Source organism: Oenanthe melanoleuca, chromosome 7 (genome assembly GCF_029582105.1).
Source record: "Oenanthe melanoleuca isolate GR-GAL-2019-014 chromosome 7, OMel1.0, whole genome shotgun sequence".
NCBI classification, from domain to species: Eukaryota; Metazoa; Chordata; class Aves; order Passeriformes; family Muscicapidae; genus Oenanthe; species Oenanthe melanoleuca.
Genome location: NC_079341.1, coordinates 28943931 through 28959678, shown reverse-complemented (window position 1 = coordinate 28959678; position 15748 = coordinate 28943931). Strand labels below are relative to the sequence as shown.

General features: G+C 39.6%; 1 protein-coding gene across 1 annotated transcript in view; it reads right to left on the bottom strand.

The window, feature by feature from the left end:
• CCDC93 (coiled-coil domain containing 93) overlaps nt 1-12924 on the bottom strand; it is a 31070-nt gene extending 18146 nt beyond the window's left edge. Inside the window, exons 1-7 of the mRNA XM_056496446.1 lie at nt 12783-12924; nt 11681-11794; nt 9890-9984; nt 7267-7378; nt 4751-4849; nt 3636-3692; nt 319-419 (exon numbers count right to left, since the gene is read on the bottom strand). Of these exons, the coding sequence (XP_056352421.1) occupies nt 319-419; nt 3636-3692; nt 4751-4849; nt 7267-7378; nt 9890-9984; nt 11681-11794; nt 12783-12824 (620 nt within the window). The 5' untranslated portion in view covers nt 12825-12924. The remainder of the gene's footprint in view (nt 1-318; nt 420-3635; nt 3693-4750; nt 4850-7266; nt 7379-9889; nt 9985-11680; nt 11795-12782) is intronic.
• Nucleotides 12925-15748: the final 2824 nt, after the last annotated feature.

Sequence of the window (15748 nt, the reverse complement as noted above, 5' to 3'; positions counted from 1 at the left end):
GACTGCTTGCAAAAACCAATATTGATTGATACACACTACCTGGAAGGATGATGTATATAAGCCATTTAAAAAAAACAACAAGTATGTTAAAAAAACACACCCTAGAAGGAGCATAAAACCTGGTATCCCATTGTACAAAATATGGCTCACAAATATGAGGACTGTCCAGTCCTCAGAGAATTTACAAATTACCAAACATGAGTAAATCTGAAATACTTCAATGCTGTAGTAGGAAAAACCCTATCACAATCCAAATTTTATCTGTACTGCTTGTAATACACACTATAAAACCCAGAGAGAGCTAATGAAGCTTTTCACCTGCCATATTCCAGAAGTGTAGAATGAACCTTTGATTCCTCATCCAGCAGTTCCTCAGCTCCTGTCTGACGTTTGTATTTTCTCTGGGGCTTGTAAACCTCCTGCAAGACAGTGAAGGAGTTCAGAGCTTGTAAAAGGGTTTCTAAAATAAATGAGGAATTGTTATCTGAAGTGATGTACATTGGCTTTCCAACTCAATATACTTACCCAAATAAACATGCTCCACTTTCTCTTTTTGGAATTACATTACAAAACCTTACTGAATTAATTTCTAAGCAATTTGTTATAGAAATTATCTAAGTTTAACAAACATTATAAATGAATATTTAACATGAAACAATGCCTCAACCATCTCCTGTCATGTTTGAAAGAAGAGTAAAAAGTAACACACTCAACATCCGTTAAAATGATTTTGCTAATGCCAGTGTCTAGAAATGTTACCTTTTTTGTGAGTTCATTCTATTTTTAAACTCTCATAATTACATGCAATTATTATTTATTCAGTGATCACAGGTTACAATGGAATTAAAGCAGATTTTATTACAATTTAAGGAACAAAAACGATTCAAGAAGTTTGGTAGTAAAATGACTTTAATCTCCAGCTATCCAAGTGTAATCCAATCCATCAAATAAAACAAGAATTCACCATTACTATTCTGCACTGTTAGAGCTGCTTCCAGTTTAAAAATAAAAGAGAGAACATTTCTTTTTTGATTTGGCTTTCTGTGCCACACAAACTATTATTTTTCTGCACCATAACACTACTGAAATGGCTTTCCATCTTTTTCAAAGATGCAATGCCAAAGTGGAGATTTCAAACAAGTGAAAACTGAAAAAATTCCTTGGCAAGCTTCTACTGAATTTGTTGGTTGCCCTTTGCAATTTTTATTTCATTTATTACCTTAATTTCTGTCATCTTTGCTTGCAGCTATTCAATCTTGCTATGCTTTTGACTGTCACATGAAAAAGCTTTTTATGACCAAGGATCTCCCACTAAATGGACTTTCACATCTAAAAAGAGGCAATGTAAGTCATAAAAATAATTACAGCTTTTCTGATGACATTCTCTTTTACACCTGTGCTATATGAAGTGTAGGCATCACACCATAAACATTAGTCTTGGCAGCAGGCAATTGAGTGGTTGAAGAAAACCACTGCAAGATAAGCTCAGTTCACCAGCCAGAACCTTTCAGTAGCAGCAGTCCTTATTCCAATGACCATCACTGATATTTAACATTCCCTTTTCCAACCTTGAGATCATGACAATGAACTGTCCCCTTGAGGAAAAAGTGTAGGTCCTTATATCAGTTACAATAATAAATTCTCACAACTGATCTTTCACACTTGCTGGTCCTCTTTTAGGAGAGTGGATTTCTCTTCCAATTCCAATGCCCAATAATTTAAAGGTGACCTGCCAAAGCACCTTTGTCTAGTGGCCACCTCCTCCTCCTGACAGTTCCTATGGATGGATAGGAAAGCTTGTGCACATTCTGCCTTGAAAACTCATTCTGTGTGTTCTAGACTGCACTCATGCCTAAATGCCATAAGAGATCTCATGAACTAATCTTTTGTTAAGAAGATCAGGTGCCAGCTGTAGAAGACATGATCCTGACAGATTTAAGGCAAAGGTGTTTGGCTAATGACACTCCAAGCAATGATGAATAAATGTAAAAACTTCATGTACCATGAAGATGCACCTAGAGATCTGTGACACAGTAGAAGACAGAATACAAATTTATAGAATATAAACATTAAGCCCTGTAAACACTTCTGGTTCTCAGTAACCAAAGGTAACCCTTCATCACTGTTAATCAAATATCCTCTTTATTTTTTTAAATTACACTGGAAATTTTAGGTACTGGTGTTCCATAACAGTATTGTGATTATTTTGTTTCTGCCTCTTCAGTGACAAGGTCAAGATCAGCCACTTGGATACAGAATCTTTAGTGCTATTTAAAGACAGTGCAGGTAAAGGGCACACTTGAAAAATCAGGACAATTATTCTGAAATTTGAAAATAAACAGAAACTAAATGAGTTTCAAGTGCTACTTGATAGAACATACATTTGAAATTTGCTTTCCCAAACATGTTTGCATTGTCTCTCAGTTTAAAGGGCTCTAAAGGTGCATAAAAGATTCAATGATACCTGTGTAGAGGGTGAGCTAACTTGTAAAACAGAATACATGTCTCACTGGAAAGGCATGTGTTTCTAATTGCAGTAAAAGACTTATTGTAAGTCTGCTAATAATTAAAAAAAAAAAAAAATCAAATAATGAAGAGCAACACTTTGGAGACTGTAATTGAAATTTCCAAAGCAAGGATAATTATTCAAATAGATTAACAAAGAAGTTGCATTGGTCATCACCTGGAGACTTCCATTGCAATGCTATTCTACAAACACATGCTGTAATTCAACCACATTTATTAGGCTCAGCAGCACTCAGGTCAGGGTGCCTGGCTAGAGCTGTCTGAAAAAACAGTGATTTTCTCAGGAGAGCAGGGTTTCACCTTCTATTGAAGAGCCTTGGAAACATCCCATTCAAAGCAAACCCAGATTTCTCCTCTCTTGTGAAATGCTGGCCTGGAATTTATCAGGATGGTCCAAAAAAACCCCAAATCAGTAGCAAACTACTGTGAGTCAGAAAGGGGGAACTGATGGTCCCAAGCAAAGAGGGAAACTAGAAAGCAAGGACAGAAATTCCAGTTGCCAGTCAGCCAGCTGAATTCAGGTGTGAGAGTGAGGGAGCCTAGGTATTTTATGTGCCACTCTCTGTAGCATTCATGAACAAGCTTTCAAAAAATATATACAGTTTATGTAAGAGTTAGAAGATTTACATGTGAACACAGAGAACACAGGTGAGACCACCTTTCCCAACAACATCTGCTACTTGAAGTAGGGTGTATACTTTCACTGCTAGTTATAAGTAAAAAAGTCAAATTCTGAAATGTAGATAATTGAGATCACCATATTAATTAATTTCAAGTCAAATAGCACAACTGCTGATAGCTTCAAACACACATTTAAGTTTGCTGAGGGTTTAATAGTCTAAGTTACCCTGCAACATTTGTTTGATAGTGTGGGATTCCAGACACAGTGCACACAGTGGATATGGTTTATCTCCTCTTACAGTGCATACCTATAACCTCATACATTGGTATTTGAAACTTGTCTCAAGAATGAAGATCAACATGTAACTTAGCTGGGATCTTCTCTTGAGAAAACCCAGGACAGGCTGCATAAAACAGAATTAACCACCTCCATGTCATTAGTAAAACCACTTGCTTGGCCATAAAAAAAAGAAATCTAACATACTTACAAAGATATCAGTAACTGTTTTGAGTGCCTTCTCTTTTCTTTGCATGAATTCTTCATCCTGAAAGACATTAGGGTAGGTAATTAAAAATACCAGGAATGGTGACTACATCTCACACATTCTAATGATTCTGTGAAACAAAGCTGTCAAACAGTTTCTGAGTTGTCCAATCATTCGGTGAAATGTTAGTGATTTGCTGTAATAGAAAAGATCTTGCTTCTGCCTTCAGATGGGTAATTAAAACTCCAGATGTCCAGATCAGAAACCTGGCTGCTCTCTGCTTAGGCAGTACCTGACACAAAAGCCATCTAGCCCACTACTGGGATCACCAAGCTTTATTACACTATTAAAAAATTAAGCTGGAATAGCCTTGATGAAGAAAAAAGAAGTTTGCTCTACTGTTATTTTAGTTTCTAAGCATTGAAGATAATAATTTGTAAAAAAAAATTAAAATCAAAACCACCCCAAGTTAATAAAATCTGTCTATCCCAATACTAGGGACATCTATCTTTATTCCTGTTACTAGGGGACAAAACTTGGGTTCTAGATATTAAAAATGAAATTGCCTTGTGATATGTATGAACAGAACTGATGGCTTTGCACTACAGGCACATATCTAAGCTCATTCAATCTCTCCTCCTCTACCAAGGAAATTTCATCTCATTGCTGAAGAATAGTTTAGTTTATGAATGAAGGTTTTTACAAATCTAGTTTTCAAGAACAAATTTTGAGGTTTGGACACAGGAAGACAAGAGCTATCTTAGAGCACTCTGAAAGAAACCCCAAATTATAGAGTATTAACAGCATATTAATTCTCAATTAGCTACATTGGCTTCTCCACAGCATGCTGGGTGTTTCTGAACAGCTTGAATGACACAAGAATATTGCAGAAAAATTAAGGCAATCATTAGGCAAAAATTAACCAGAATATGCAAAATTTCTGTCACAATAATGCTTCAATTTTTCCCAGATAATTTTGTAGGGGATTCCTTCAGAACTCATTCATAAAACAATGGCAAAAGCAACTCTGGAAAAGTGTGCAGATTTCAGAGCTGTGAGGCTGATACTGCAACTGAACATCTGACATACAACAGAAACAAGAACTGCCTTGATCTTACCTCTGGCAGTCTGTGAGTTTTTTGAAACTGTGATATAGAGTAAGAACGGACATAATCTCCCATTTCTTCCCTTGTTTCTATTGCACGTTTCACCAGCCACTGAAAAAAAAATTGTATCAGCTGAAAACAAAGAATAGCAGCAAGCACCAAACTATTGTCTAATTTTTTAATACATGATAAAAGCTAAAAGCATATTTTTAAGAACACAAACAAGAACATGTGATTTATTTGTAAACATGGCAACACTTTGGCCTAATCCTAAGAAAATGTGTCACTATTTGCTACTTTATAAACATTTCTTCTTCTGCTTCTGTGCATATGTCTCTGCTATGAAATTCTCCTACTGGTTTAAAAGACTACAGCTCCACCATGAAAAGATGTATCTTCAAGCCTATGAAGTGTTCATGAAGAACCACATGCCTGTGCAAGAAAAAAGGCTCCTTCTGACATTTATAAGACCACACAAAAAGCCACAAAATATTGAAGCACATTTTAAACAGTGTTGGAGGAGATATATCTTGCAGGCTGTTGACAGCCTGTGCAGGAGGTCAAAGAAGAGATGAGATCAATTGTGGGATCCAAGTTTGAACCAGCAACTGTTTCCTGTGCTATAATCATGAACCCCTGGAAAGTGAGGGGAACATGATGACAAGAGATGAAAATGAAGATTATTAATTACCAAGCACATCTCAACACAAGACTGTGTACATACTTTTGCCTGTGATCATATGCAGATTTTATTAGGAAGAACAATGACATTTCTGCCCAGTGGAATATTTGTTAGATTTTTTTTTTTTTTTTAAGAGTTCTGCTACACTCTATGGCAGTGAGCCAGTTCAGCCTAATTTCTTCCTGTAGGGAGGGATCCATCCAAATTCTTGCACAAGTGCAAGAGGTAATGGGACACAATGTCAGGCTTAGGAGCAAGCTTTTCTATTATTTGGAAACTAATTTGAGATTTACAGAGAGTAAGTGGAATCTTGAGTTTAACAGGGCATTGAATAAAGTGCCATTATCAAATATGTAATTCCTACATGGCATAGTCATTTTATATTTTGCATGGTCTTTTTCAGAACACAGTATTCTGGTGACACTAACTAGTTTTCTTGAAAGCCTGTCTTGGCTGGGATGAAATGAGGAACCTGCAGCATGTGGAGCAGGCAGAACTGCACTGACAGAAAGCCACAATTTTTAAACAAAGAGCCTCTACATACAAAAACCCATCAAAAAAAGACTTAATCACCATGTATGGGTCAGCTCTACCACCTACTGGCCAGCTACAAATACTGAGTCACTGCTCCTGGGGAAACCCAGAAGCAGATTTCCTCCCTGTTTAGAATTAATATTTCTCCTTTCCAGAAGTAATATCCCAAACCAGGATTTGGGATAAAGCAGGTAAGAGAAAAGAAGTGCTATGTTTTTACAGAAGGAATAAATTTTCTATGAAAGAAGCCTTGTGTTTGATAAATGTAACCATTCATTGCCATCAAGTGACCAGGGCAAGAAACTCACATGGGTTGAATTTTACTTTTTTTCTGTGTAGGAAATAAGGGCTGAGAAGAAAAAACTCATATTAGCAAGATACAAACTTTCCAACTTAGGCAGCCTGAAAGCTGTGTAAGAGTAGCACATGCCACAGAATGTTCTGTGGGGAGTGCAGTTAAGTGTGGTTTTTCTCAGAAGCCTCCAACTAAAAGATAACAGGAAAGAGCACCAGGAAGTTTTCCTCAATTCTTACAAACTGAAATTTAGATGCAATTCTTACTTGCTAAATTCCTTCATGGGCATGAGGTAAGGAGATATTTAATGGAAAAGAAGCTTGCTTAACAGTCTTCATTTTCCCTGTCAAAGATACCTCCCCATGTACAGATGAAAGGAAAATCAAAAAATGATAACATTCCAAGGATTCTCAAAATACCACATGTACCTGGAACACATCAAGAGTTAGCTTAAATCTTAATAAACTTGAGAACAATGCACATGGTGAGTTAGTGGTGTTCAACAAATACACAGTAAGGGGATCACATGTCAAAGCACAGTTTTTAAGCAATAGGAAATAAGGATGAATTATGCTTAAAGAAATTACCCCAATGGCTTTTGCCTTACTCATATCCTTCTGATTCAAGGTCTATCTGCATAACTTACTCCATAAACTTAAAACACAGACTGTAAGGTATTTGTTCTGTTTCCTACTCTGTCAAAGCAGACTATCAGATTCCACAACAAGATTAAACTTTGGTTTCTTTAAGCAGGCATTCCACAGTAGGCACAATCTGACTCCATTGCAAATAATCAAGAGTTTGTTTTGTTTACTTTCTAAATGTGGATCAAATAATACTTAAAAATTCTATCATTCATAATGTCACTTTGTTCTTTAAAAACATTAATTCAAATGACTTCTCTGTGCTTATTTATTCCAAAGTTAAATAAAGAGCCAAACAATAATACAAAGCTTTGTTCTATTTTTTTATGCAAATTTTATGGCCTTTTTCAGCAAAGTATCATGAAATTATTACCTGTACAACAGGAAATATATGAATGAAATCCAGCCCCTGGATCTGATGTGGTTCCAAACGATGTGGACATTTCATTTTTGGTAATACTGACACGATTTTTTCAGTTAAGGCACTATATAAAAACAACAAAAACATAGATATATACATGCTACAATTTTCTTTTGTAAATTACAGGTTATTTTTGCAAACAAAGTAGTTCAAAGATTCCTTCTAGTGACTTCCACTATATATAATGAAAAGCAATCAATCTCATTTACAAAACAGCTTTTACAGGCACTATTTATATCACCAGTCTGTGAGAGGTAATTAAACCCCACTTACAGCCCTTACAGCCCATCTTACCTTGGAAATGCTTTTAACTATTACAGAAAATTTCAAAATCTGCATGTCTGGACAGATAAAATACCCATATTAGATACACCTACAAACATCTCAGCAGGTTATTGTGTACAACCAACATGAAGAGACAGTAGCTTTAAGAAAAGCAATGTTAAATAAGAGATGTGCACTCCAAGAAAGTCCAGAATCAAATATAAGGACTTAAAACTTTATTTAGCAGAACTCTCAAAATATATCTTGATTTTATTCCTGGAACTTTATTTATTTAAATACATACTGCACTTAAAAGCTAATAATACACAGTACACTTCACATACTTTTCAAGTGACTAAAACTGAAAGAATGAGCAATCTCATTCTAGAGCTCAGTAAGAGCTGGTTAAATGAAAGGATTACCCTGCCACAAGGGACCCATCTGCAAGAAATTCATCCTGTTTCTAGTGAATATCTAATTTTAGGGCAAGAATTTTTTTTTTTTGCTGTCAATGTTGGCAAGTACATTTTTAAAGCAGGTGTAACTACTGAGGATGAAAACTTAACTCAGAAAACCAAAGTTATTTCCCCATGAAGGAAAAAAATTAACTTGTCCAGTACTGACCTCAATGGTATTTAGTACTGTCTAAAAGGACAACTAAGATCCTGGAAGAACAAAAGGGGATCAAGAGATATGAGACAGTGACCAAAATAAAGCCTGAAACAGTTTACTTTCTAAAGGGAAGCACAATCAAAGCAAAAATGCAATTAAAACAAAAGCTGTTTATCCAATAGATGCAAGATCCTCTTCTAATGTATGTTTCTATGTCTATTTCAGGCCAGCAATTAAATAACAGGACACCATCACAATGGTGTAATACCATCCCTTTGGAATAATACTGAGAAAACACAGTTTAACTTTCCTTTATCCTGGAAACACCATGGAAGCCCTGAGCCTCTACCAACACAAACATTACATGGACATCAAAACAGCCTATGCTCCTATGATTCTGAACACTTTAGATTTACAAATAAATCATTGTTGCTCTTTTGGGAGAGGAGCCTGGTTTTTGTTTTGCCAGTTGTGCATCCAGTCAGCTGGAAAAATAACAGAATATTTTGAGAACAACTTAACTTCTTCCTACCCTGTTGTTCTTAACGATAATGAAGATAAAAACTACCACCACCATTTTTATTTCTAGTCTTTACTTAGTTCTTTGACTAAGCAATGTTTTATGTAGTTAGTTATCTGTGATGATTTGAGTGTCTCCAAATACAATTGCAAAACCCACAAATATTTATTTTGAAAAGCCCTGCCAATGCTCTATCACTTTCAAGAAAATACAGAAAGATGTTCTTTTTAACTACACTGAGTAAATAAGTCTCTTCGTGCCACTGTAACTTGTCAGGCTAATTTTATTTCCTGCAAATTTAAATTATGGCTCTTTTATCACAGATACACATAAAGAAATAATGGAGTTTAGAATGTGTTCTCTTTCCCAGCATAAACAATATCTATAACCTCCCTGGTACAGGAATTAGCTGGCTTATGAGCAAATTCAATGCATAAGAAATGAATCAAAACAAAATGTTCTCATTGGGTCACCCTGAGGAAGGAAATCCTCCTCCTCAGTCTGGGGCAGGTAACTATTTTGGCAGCAGTCACATGCTTTAAATTCTGTTTGCTGATGCCTACAATTCCAACCCAGAACCATAAAAAGGAGTCAGAGGTTATTTACACAGCAGGACTGCAGAAACAGGGAACTTGGGGAAGGTCTTCTAATGTTGCACTCCAGTTTCCAGCAGCGTGGTCTGTCTCCCTCTGCCCTTTGCTTTGGCCTCTGCATCATCCCCTTGTGCCAGCACAAGCATCTGTACAGCTGCACAGAGAACTGGATCCAGGAATTCATTCATGTTAAAACTATTTCTTTTTTTTTTTTTTTTCCTTCCAAAAAACCTCATTTTTTTGGATTTCAGTTTATTTTGGGATTTTTTGTTAGATTTTAATCTGGATCAGTTCCCCACTCAGTTCAGTGTGGAGTCACATAAATGCTTTCAGTGCTTAGCAGAGATATAGGAACATGGCAGCCCAAGGGGAATAGCCCTGCCTTTTTTGAAATAAGCTTCTTTCTGGATTTAGAATTTTTGGAGCTACAGTCTGAGAAACCCAGAAATCTGTGCAATGCTTTGCAAAAAGTCCTCAAAAGCAGGAAATTTGAACTGAAATTCTCTTTTAGAAACACAACACTTAACTTTCCCCCTTCCTGCTCACTCTTTATTTGCAAAGAAGAAGAAAAATTTAATCAACTTACATTTTTTGACCAATAGTAGAGTTTTCCTGAAACAATAAATCCACGTCGATATCAAAGCTGCAGGTAGTGATACACCATGTCATGCCTCCCACCACCTGGCAAAGGAGAAACAGCATGGTCAGGGCCATTTTAAACAGAAGAGATGAACCCAAACACATCTTCAAGAGACTACATCTCAGTAATCTCTCTACCTTAAGTATCCTCTCTGCCCTAAAACAGATTCAGATAACATAACCATACCAACTTCATACAATACTACACAAAACACACATTTACAAGAAGACAGAAACCAACCCAGCAGTAATTGACAATCTAAATTCCTCCCTTAGCTTTATATATTAGTTTTGAAACAGCTTTCAGATTGAAAAAAGAAAACCAAACACAAAAAAAAGGATAAAACACAACAGCATGTTAAATGTCATGACCCTCTAAAAAGTGACCAGTATCAAAATTGTATCAAGGATCATAATCAATGCAGCTTTATGTTTACCTTTTTATATACATCTTTGCTACCCTCATTTCTTGCTTGCTGACACATGCAAGACAAAGTGCTAGACACAGTATCAGCACAGAAATGGAAATCCCCAGCTCTGCAGAAATCTCTATTTCAGGCCCTATTCTGACACAGGAATATTTAAACTCCTGAGCCATTTCATCAACTTTACATGAATATTTAAAGACAACCTTGCATAAACATGTGCAAGATAACCTAAATGCATGCAAAGGCAAAGAACAGAAAAAGGGATTAAAATGTGGAGCAACTTGCTAACATCGTGCAGCAAATTAGGAACCTTGGTTTCTAACAAGGTTTCTGACACATTACCCCTCTCACCCTCCCCTCTGGAACTGATAACCTACTTATCCCTTTTGCATTAGCAGCCTGATCATTTCCAGCAGTGAGGCTCATTTCGCTGAGGTTGAGGGCTGTAATGAAATAGTAACTTTGCAATTGTATTTAAGTAACTGTAAGTGATTTTTGCACATAAATGCAACAATGTTACATCCTATGGCAGTCTCCTTGAAGCTACTCTGTGAGCACATGCTCCTGAGCAGTGACTGTCAGCAATACCAAGGAGTTTGAACAAAATAAAATATCATTACAAAGTCAGGTTGTGCTATGATCAAAGAGAGAGCAGAAAACAGAAGGATCTATTTGAAGGCAGCTGCAGTTCTGTGTTTTCAAGCCTTGGTTCAGGAATTTCTCACAGAGTCAGCATTAAAGCAATTCAGAAATCTCCTGAACCTGAACTTTGCTCACTGTCAGTATCACATACTTCCTGTCTAGGACAATGAAAGGTTAACAAATATGACATTCTGAATATATGTAAAAACAGCCTCAAAATAATCTCACCAGGCTAACTGTTCCATTCTTACACAGACACTTCCTCATTTCTCATCAATGTTGTTTTTAAAATTACCATGCTATCACCAAATATCCAAAGACTCCAAGTATCCAAAGACCAGGTATTCTAACTGCTGTTGGGAGAGGAAGGAAAATTCCCTGTACACAACTCTAGCAAAGGCCATAGCACCCACAAAAAAACCAGGAAGCATTTAGTTTGCTTCCAATTGTCTCCCCTAAAACAGGCCTTGCTGCACAAAACCATCTTTCAAGACTGAGGAGGTCCTGTCTGTCTGAAACTAGGTCATTTGAAGAACTATTCACACAGAGAAGCCTCATAGGTTGCAACTGTTTATCATAAAGTCACCTAGAATTGCTAAGCAAACCAGCAAAACATATAAAACTTTTATGCTTAAAAGAGGGGTTTAAAAATATTGTACTGGCCTCACCTTGTCAAAGGGTGATAACCCCTTGATTCTTGCTCGAAAATACCCAGCAGCCACCAACAGTTCCAAGATTTCAGTCAACTTGATGTTTTGTTCCTCATCTTCTCTTGTTTCAACCTGACAAACAAAACACTAATTCAGCTTTTCTCATTCATTTGAAGAGTATTTTCTGAGCCTAACCCTGGCACAGACCATGTATCAGGGAAAATCTGCCTTCCACTTAGCAACTTGTTTATTAATTTTTGAAAGACATTAAAGAAACAGGTAACTACATTTATTTCTACATGGACTTAACATCACATATTTTCACCTGGTTAAATACTTTAATCTACTTTTTCTGTTCAAACTCCTGGTCCGCTGCTTGCCTCCAGCTACTGACATTGTCCTATTGCTATAAGCCAGTTAATTTATTCTCCATTGCACACATTTCTTTCAATTTCAGGGTTCATAAAATCACACATCTCAATTTAACCTCTATCCCAGCTGAAACCAGGACAGGCTTCTCTAATCCTTCAACAAAAACAGGAGGGGACACTCACATGGAATTCCAGTTTTTGGGCAGTGTAATTTCAAAGCACAACAGTGACAAAAGTAAAGTGTGACGGGCAGCGGGACAGCCTCAGTGCTCCGAAGCCTCACCAGCACAGCCAGCCCGTCCCAGGGCTTTTGTCCCCATATTTCAGGACGAAACCCCCCAGCCCCGGGGATATACGTGATTTCCTAGAGGCACAGAGCTCCGAGCACCCCGGCCCTAGGCCGGAGAGGCGGTAACGGGGCTGCAGGCACCCAGCTGCACCCCCTTCCCACCTCCAACCCTGCGGGCAGCCCGCTCCTCCCCGCTCCTGCCGCGGAACCCGGCGAGCCGGGCTGGCAGAGGGGCGCGGAGCCCCGAGGGTGACCCGCACAGCGCCTGCCGCAGCCCCGCAGGCCTCCCCGCGCCCGGCGCGCTGCGCGGCACCGGCCCCGCGCTCCCCGCCAGGGCCGGCAGCCGGGGCAAGGAGCGGCCGGCGGTCCCGGGGACGCCGCTGCAGCGGGGCCGGAGGAACAGCGGCCGCGCCTCGGCAGCCCGGGGGACGGGGGGCAGGGAGAGACGCGGCTCCGGTACCTCCTGCGGGGCCTGGCGCTCCTGTCCCCGCGGCACCCCCATCGCCCTCCGCCGCCGGCCGCGTCGCTGTCACGTCCGCTCCCCGCCGCCGCAGCGCCCCGGCGAAGGGGTGTTCCCGGCCGGCGGCTGCCGGGTTCCCCCGCCCCCGCTCAATGGTTCGCCCGCACCCTCCTTGCGTACAAGCGCATCCGGGCCGTGCCATTCGCGGCCGAGGGGTGCCGGCGAAGGAGGGCGGCGGCTCATGTGACCGACGGGCTGCGCGGAGCGCAACGGCCGCGGCCCCTCCCGCGGGCTGCGCCCTTGGGGGCGCCCCCGGGTGTCCCCGTGCCCGCGGCCCCTCAGAGCGCGGCTCCTGCCCGCGGAGCGCGGCCGCTTCCCCCGCGCGGCGCTGCGGTTCGCCCGCCGCCGCTTTCTCCTTTTTTCCTTTTGCAAGGGGTCCTGGGGCCTCCCCCAGCATGGAGGACAAGTTACTGAGTGCTCTGACTGCGAGGCGCTTCACGGCGGCTCATGCCCCGCTGGGCGCTGACACTTCTTCATTCGTGACACATTCTCATGACCCCCAGCCGTGTTTCCTTTGGTGACACCACCATGTCAACTGGACCATGGCCATTTCCAGGCTTTCTTCAAACACTTCCAGGGACGGTGGCTCCACCACTTCCCTAAATCAATGCACAGGGATTTGATGGGCTGAACAGCCTGACAGCAAACCATGGCAGCATTTAATGGGTAACATTCTTGTTGGCAAAGGCTTTGGAAATACCCTTTGGACAGGGATGTCTTTTTAAGTCTATCACAGGTGTTCTGTTTCCAGACTCTTTTCCACACACAGAATATTTTAAAAAAAATAACCTTGCACTCAACTGTGGCTGGAAGCATCTCAATAAGGTGAAGGAACAGAAGTGCAGCATTGCCATCCTTTGGAGGGCAGCAGAGCATACACAAGCCAGCCCATTCTGGCTGCTGCCCTGACAGAGTAATAATACTAATAATACTAATAATACTAATAATAATAATAATAATAATAATAATAATAATAATAATAATAATAATAATAATAGCAAAAGTAGGCCAGACCAGCTAAGGCCATGTGCTGGTGTAACCACAGGCCGCATTTAATTAGAGCTGCAGAACACTGTCCCACAGCCCCAGAGGCTAATGTGGTCACCACAGCAATATGGGCTCTCTGTGCTTAGTCTGCCTTCTCACAGAGAACTGTATGGCTCTAATTTGGCTGCCATGCAGAGGAAGACTGAAGCCCACAAAAAGCAGGGACAGAGAAGGGTTGAAACAGGAGAGTGTTAGGAAGGGATGTAGAATGACCTTAAGATGCAGCAGCAAGTGCATGTTGTAAGGTAACTGTTGAGAAGAAACATCAGCTTTCATCACGTCAAATGATGTGATGGTATTTGAAGAAACATCAAATAGCAATTAGTTTTAAAAAGAGAAAAACCTGCTTTCCTTCAGATTTTTAGATTTTATGCTTGCAAATCTCTAGCAGATTCAACTTAGGCTTAGTTTTCCCTTTCCCTACTTTATTTTGATCTGTGAAGGTAAGTGAGCTCTGGTTCTTGGTGCAGCAGGATTTCAACAATCCTGTCTTGATTCTTATATTTCATAAATCTTGATCTCATAAAGCTGAGATAAAAAGCTTCCTCATTTTTTATATAGCCATGTGATTCATTTTGCTGCTCAGCCTGGACTTGTGACAACATTAAACTCAGACACCACTGATAATGTAGCAGTAGGTCTCACTGTATCTTTTAGCCCATATTTGTTTCTTCTTGTAATAAGAATAAAAATGTGAAATGGAGCTGTAACAGCAACTGCAAGGGCTCCACTGTTTGTAGAGCAGACACTGGTTAGATAAACAAAGTAACTTAAGTAACTTTCCAATGCTTTCTCTTCTGAGAAGACCTAAAAGAGATTTATTTTCATTTTGCATGATAGATAAAATAAAGTATGTATAACTTCCTGTGCAATGGTCCTTTGTACAGCATTTTCATGTTAGGGTGAAATAATCTTTTAAGGATACCATAAAACAAAGTGTCATGGACAAATCTTGGAGTAAATGGAAAGGATCTCAGTAGTTTCATTAGACCATGGACCTTGGTACTGCCAGGACTGCATCTTGCCAGTTGGATTCATACTTAAAGGAGAAGCTGAAGCCACTTGTAGGGAGCTAAGCCTTCCAAACTCAGTATCAGATTTTGCATTGTTTTCTGTGGCTCATATCTTGGGTGGGATCTTTTTTCAACCCATTTTGTTGCCTGGCAGCCCCAGCACAGAGATCACATCCATCCTGATCCTTAATGAAATGATTCCTGTGATGAAGGTTTCCATCCATGTTTCTGGAATCAGCAATACTGCTGGCTACAGCACAAGTATCTTCCTCTGCAGGCATTTACTCTTTTAATTTGTTATCTTGGTTGTATCCCATCTCCTTACAGTTACTCAGTTCCCTTTCATCTCTTTCCTGAGATGTAGTAGGCATAGAGAACCATTCAGTGGGCAATTGCAAATTCCCAATTATCATCGGTGGAAGTGAGACTGTGCACTGTGAAATGAAAAAGTCACAGATCTGTTACAGTAACCACTGTGTTAGGGGCTGCAGCAGACCATTGCATCCCATCAAACCAGCTGATATTCTTTGCAAGGTACTGTGCTCTTTCAGCATTCACATATAACAGGAAACAGTGGTGTTTTAAACGTTCACACTGTCATACCCATTAGTGACATTTGGAAGGTCCAGTCCAGCCAAAGTCCTGTTAAGTTTCTCCTCTGGACAATTCCTATTTCAGCACTTAATAGTTTAAAACATATAGGCAGACAAGAAGATATTTTTTTTTTTTAAATTATGTTCATGTTGTTTTTAATATTGTTTTTAAGTTTAGCAATATGAACATGAACATTTTAGCTCCCTTACTTGGAAAAGACTTTATGGCCTGTGGAATTTGTAGAGGAAAAGG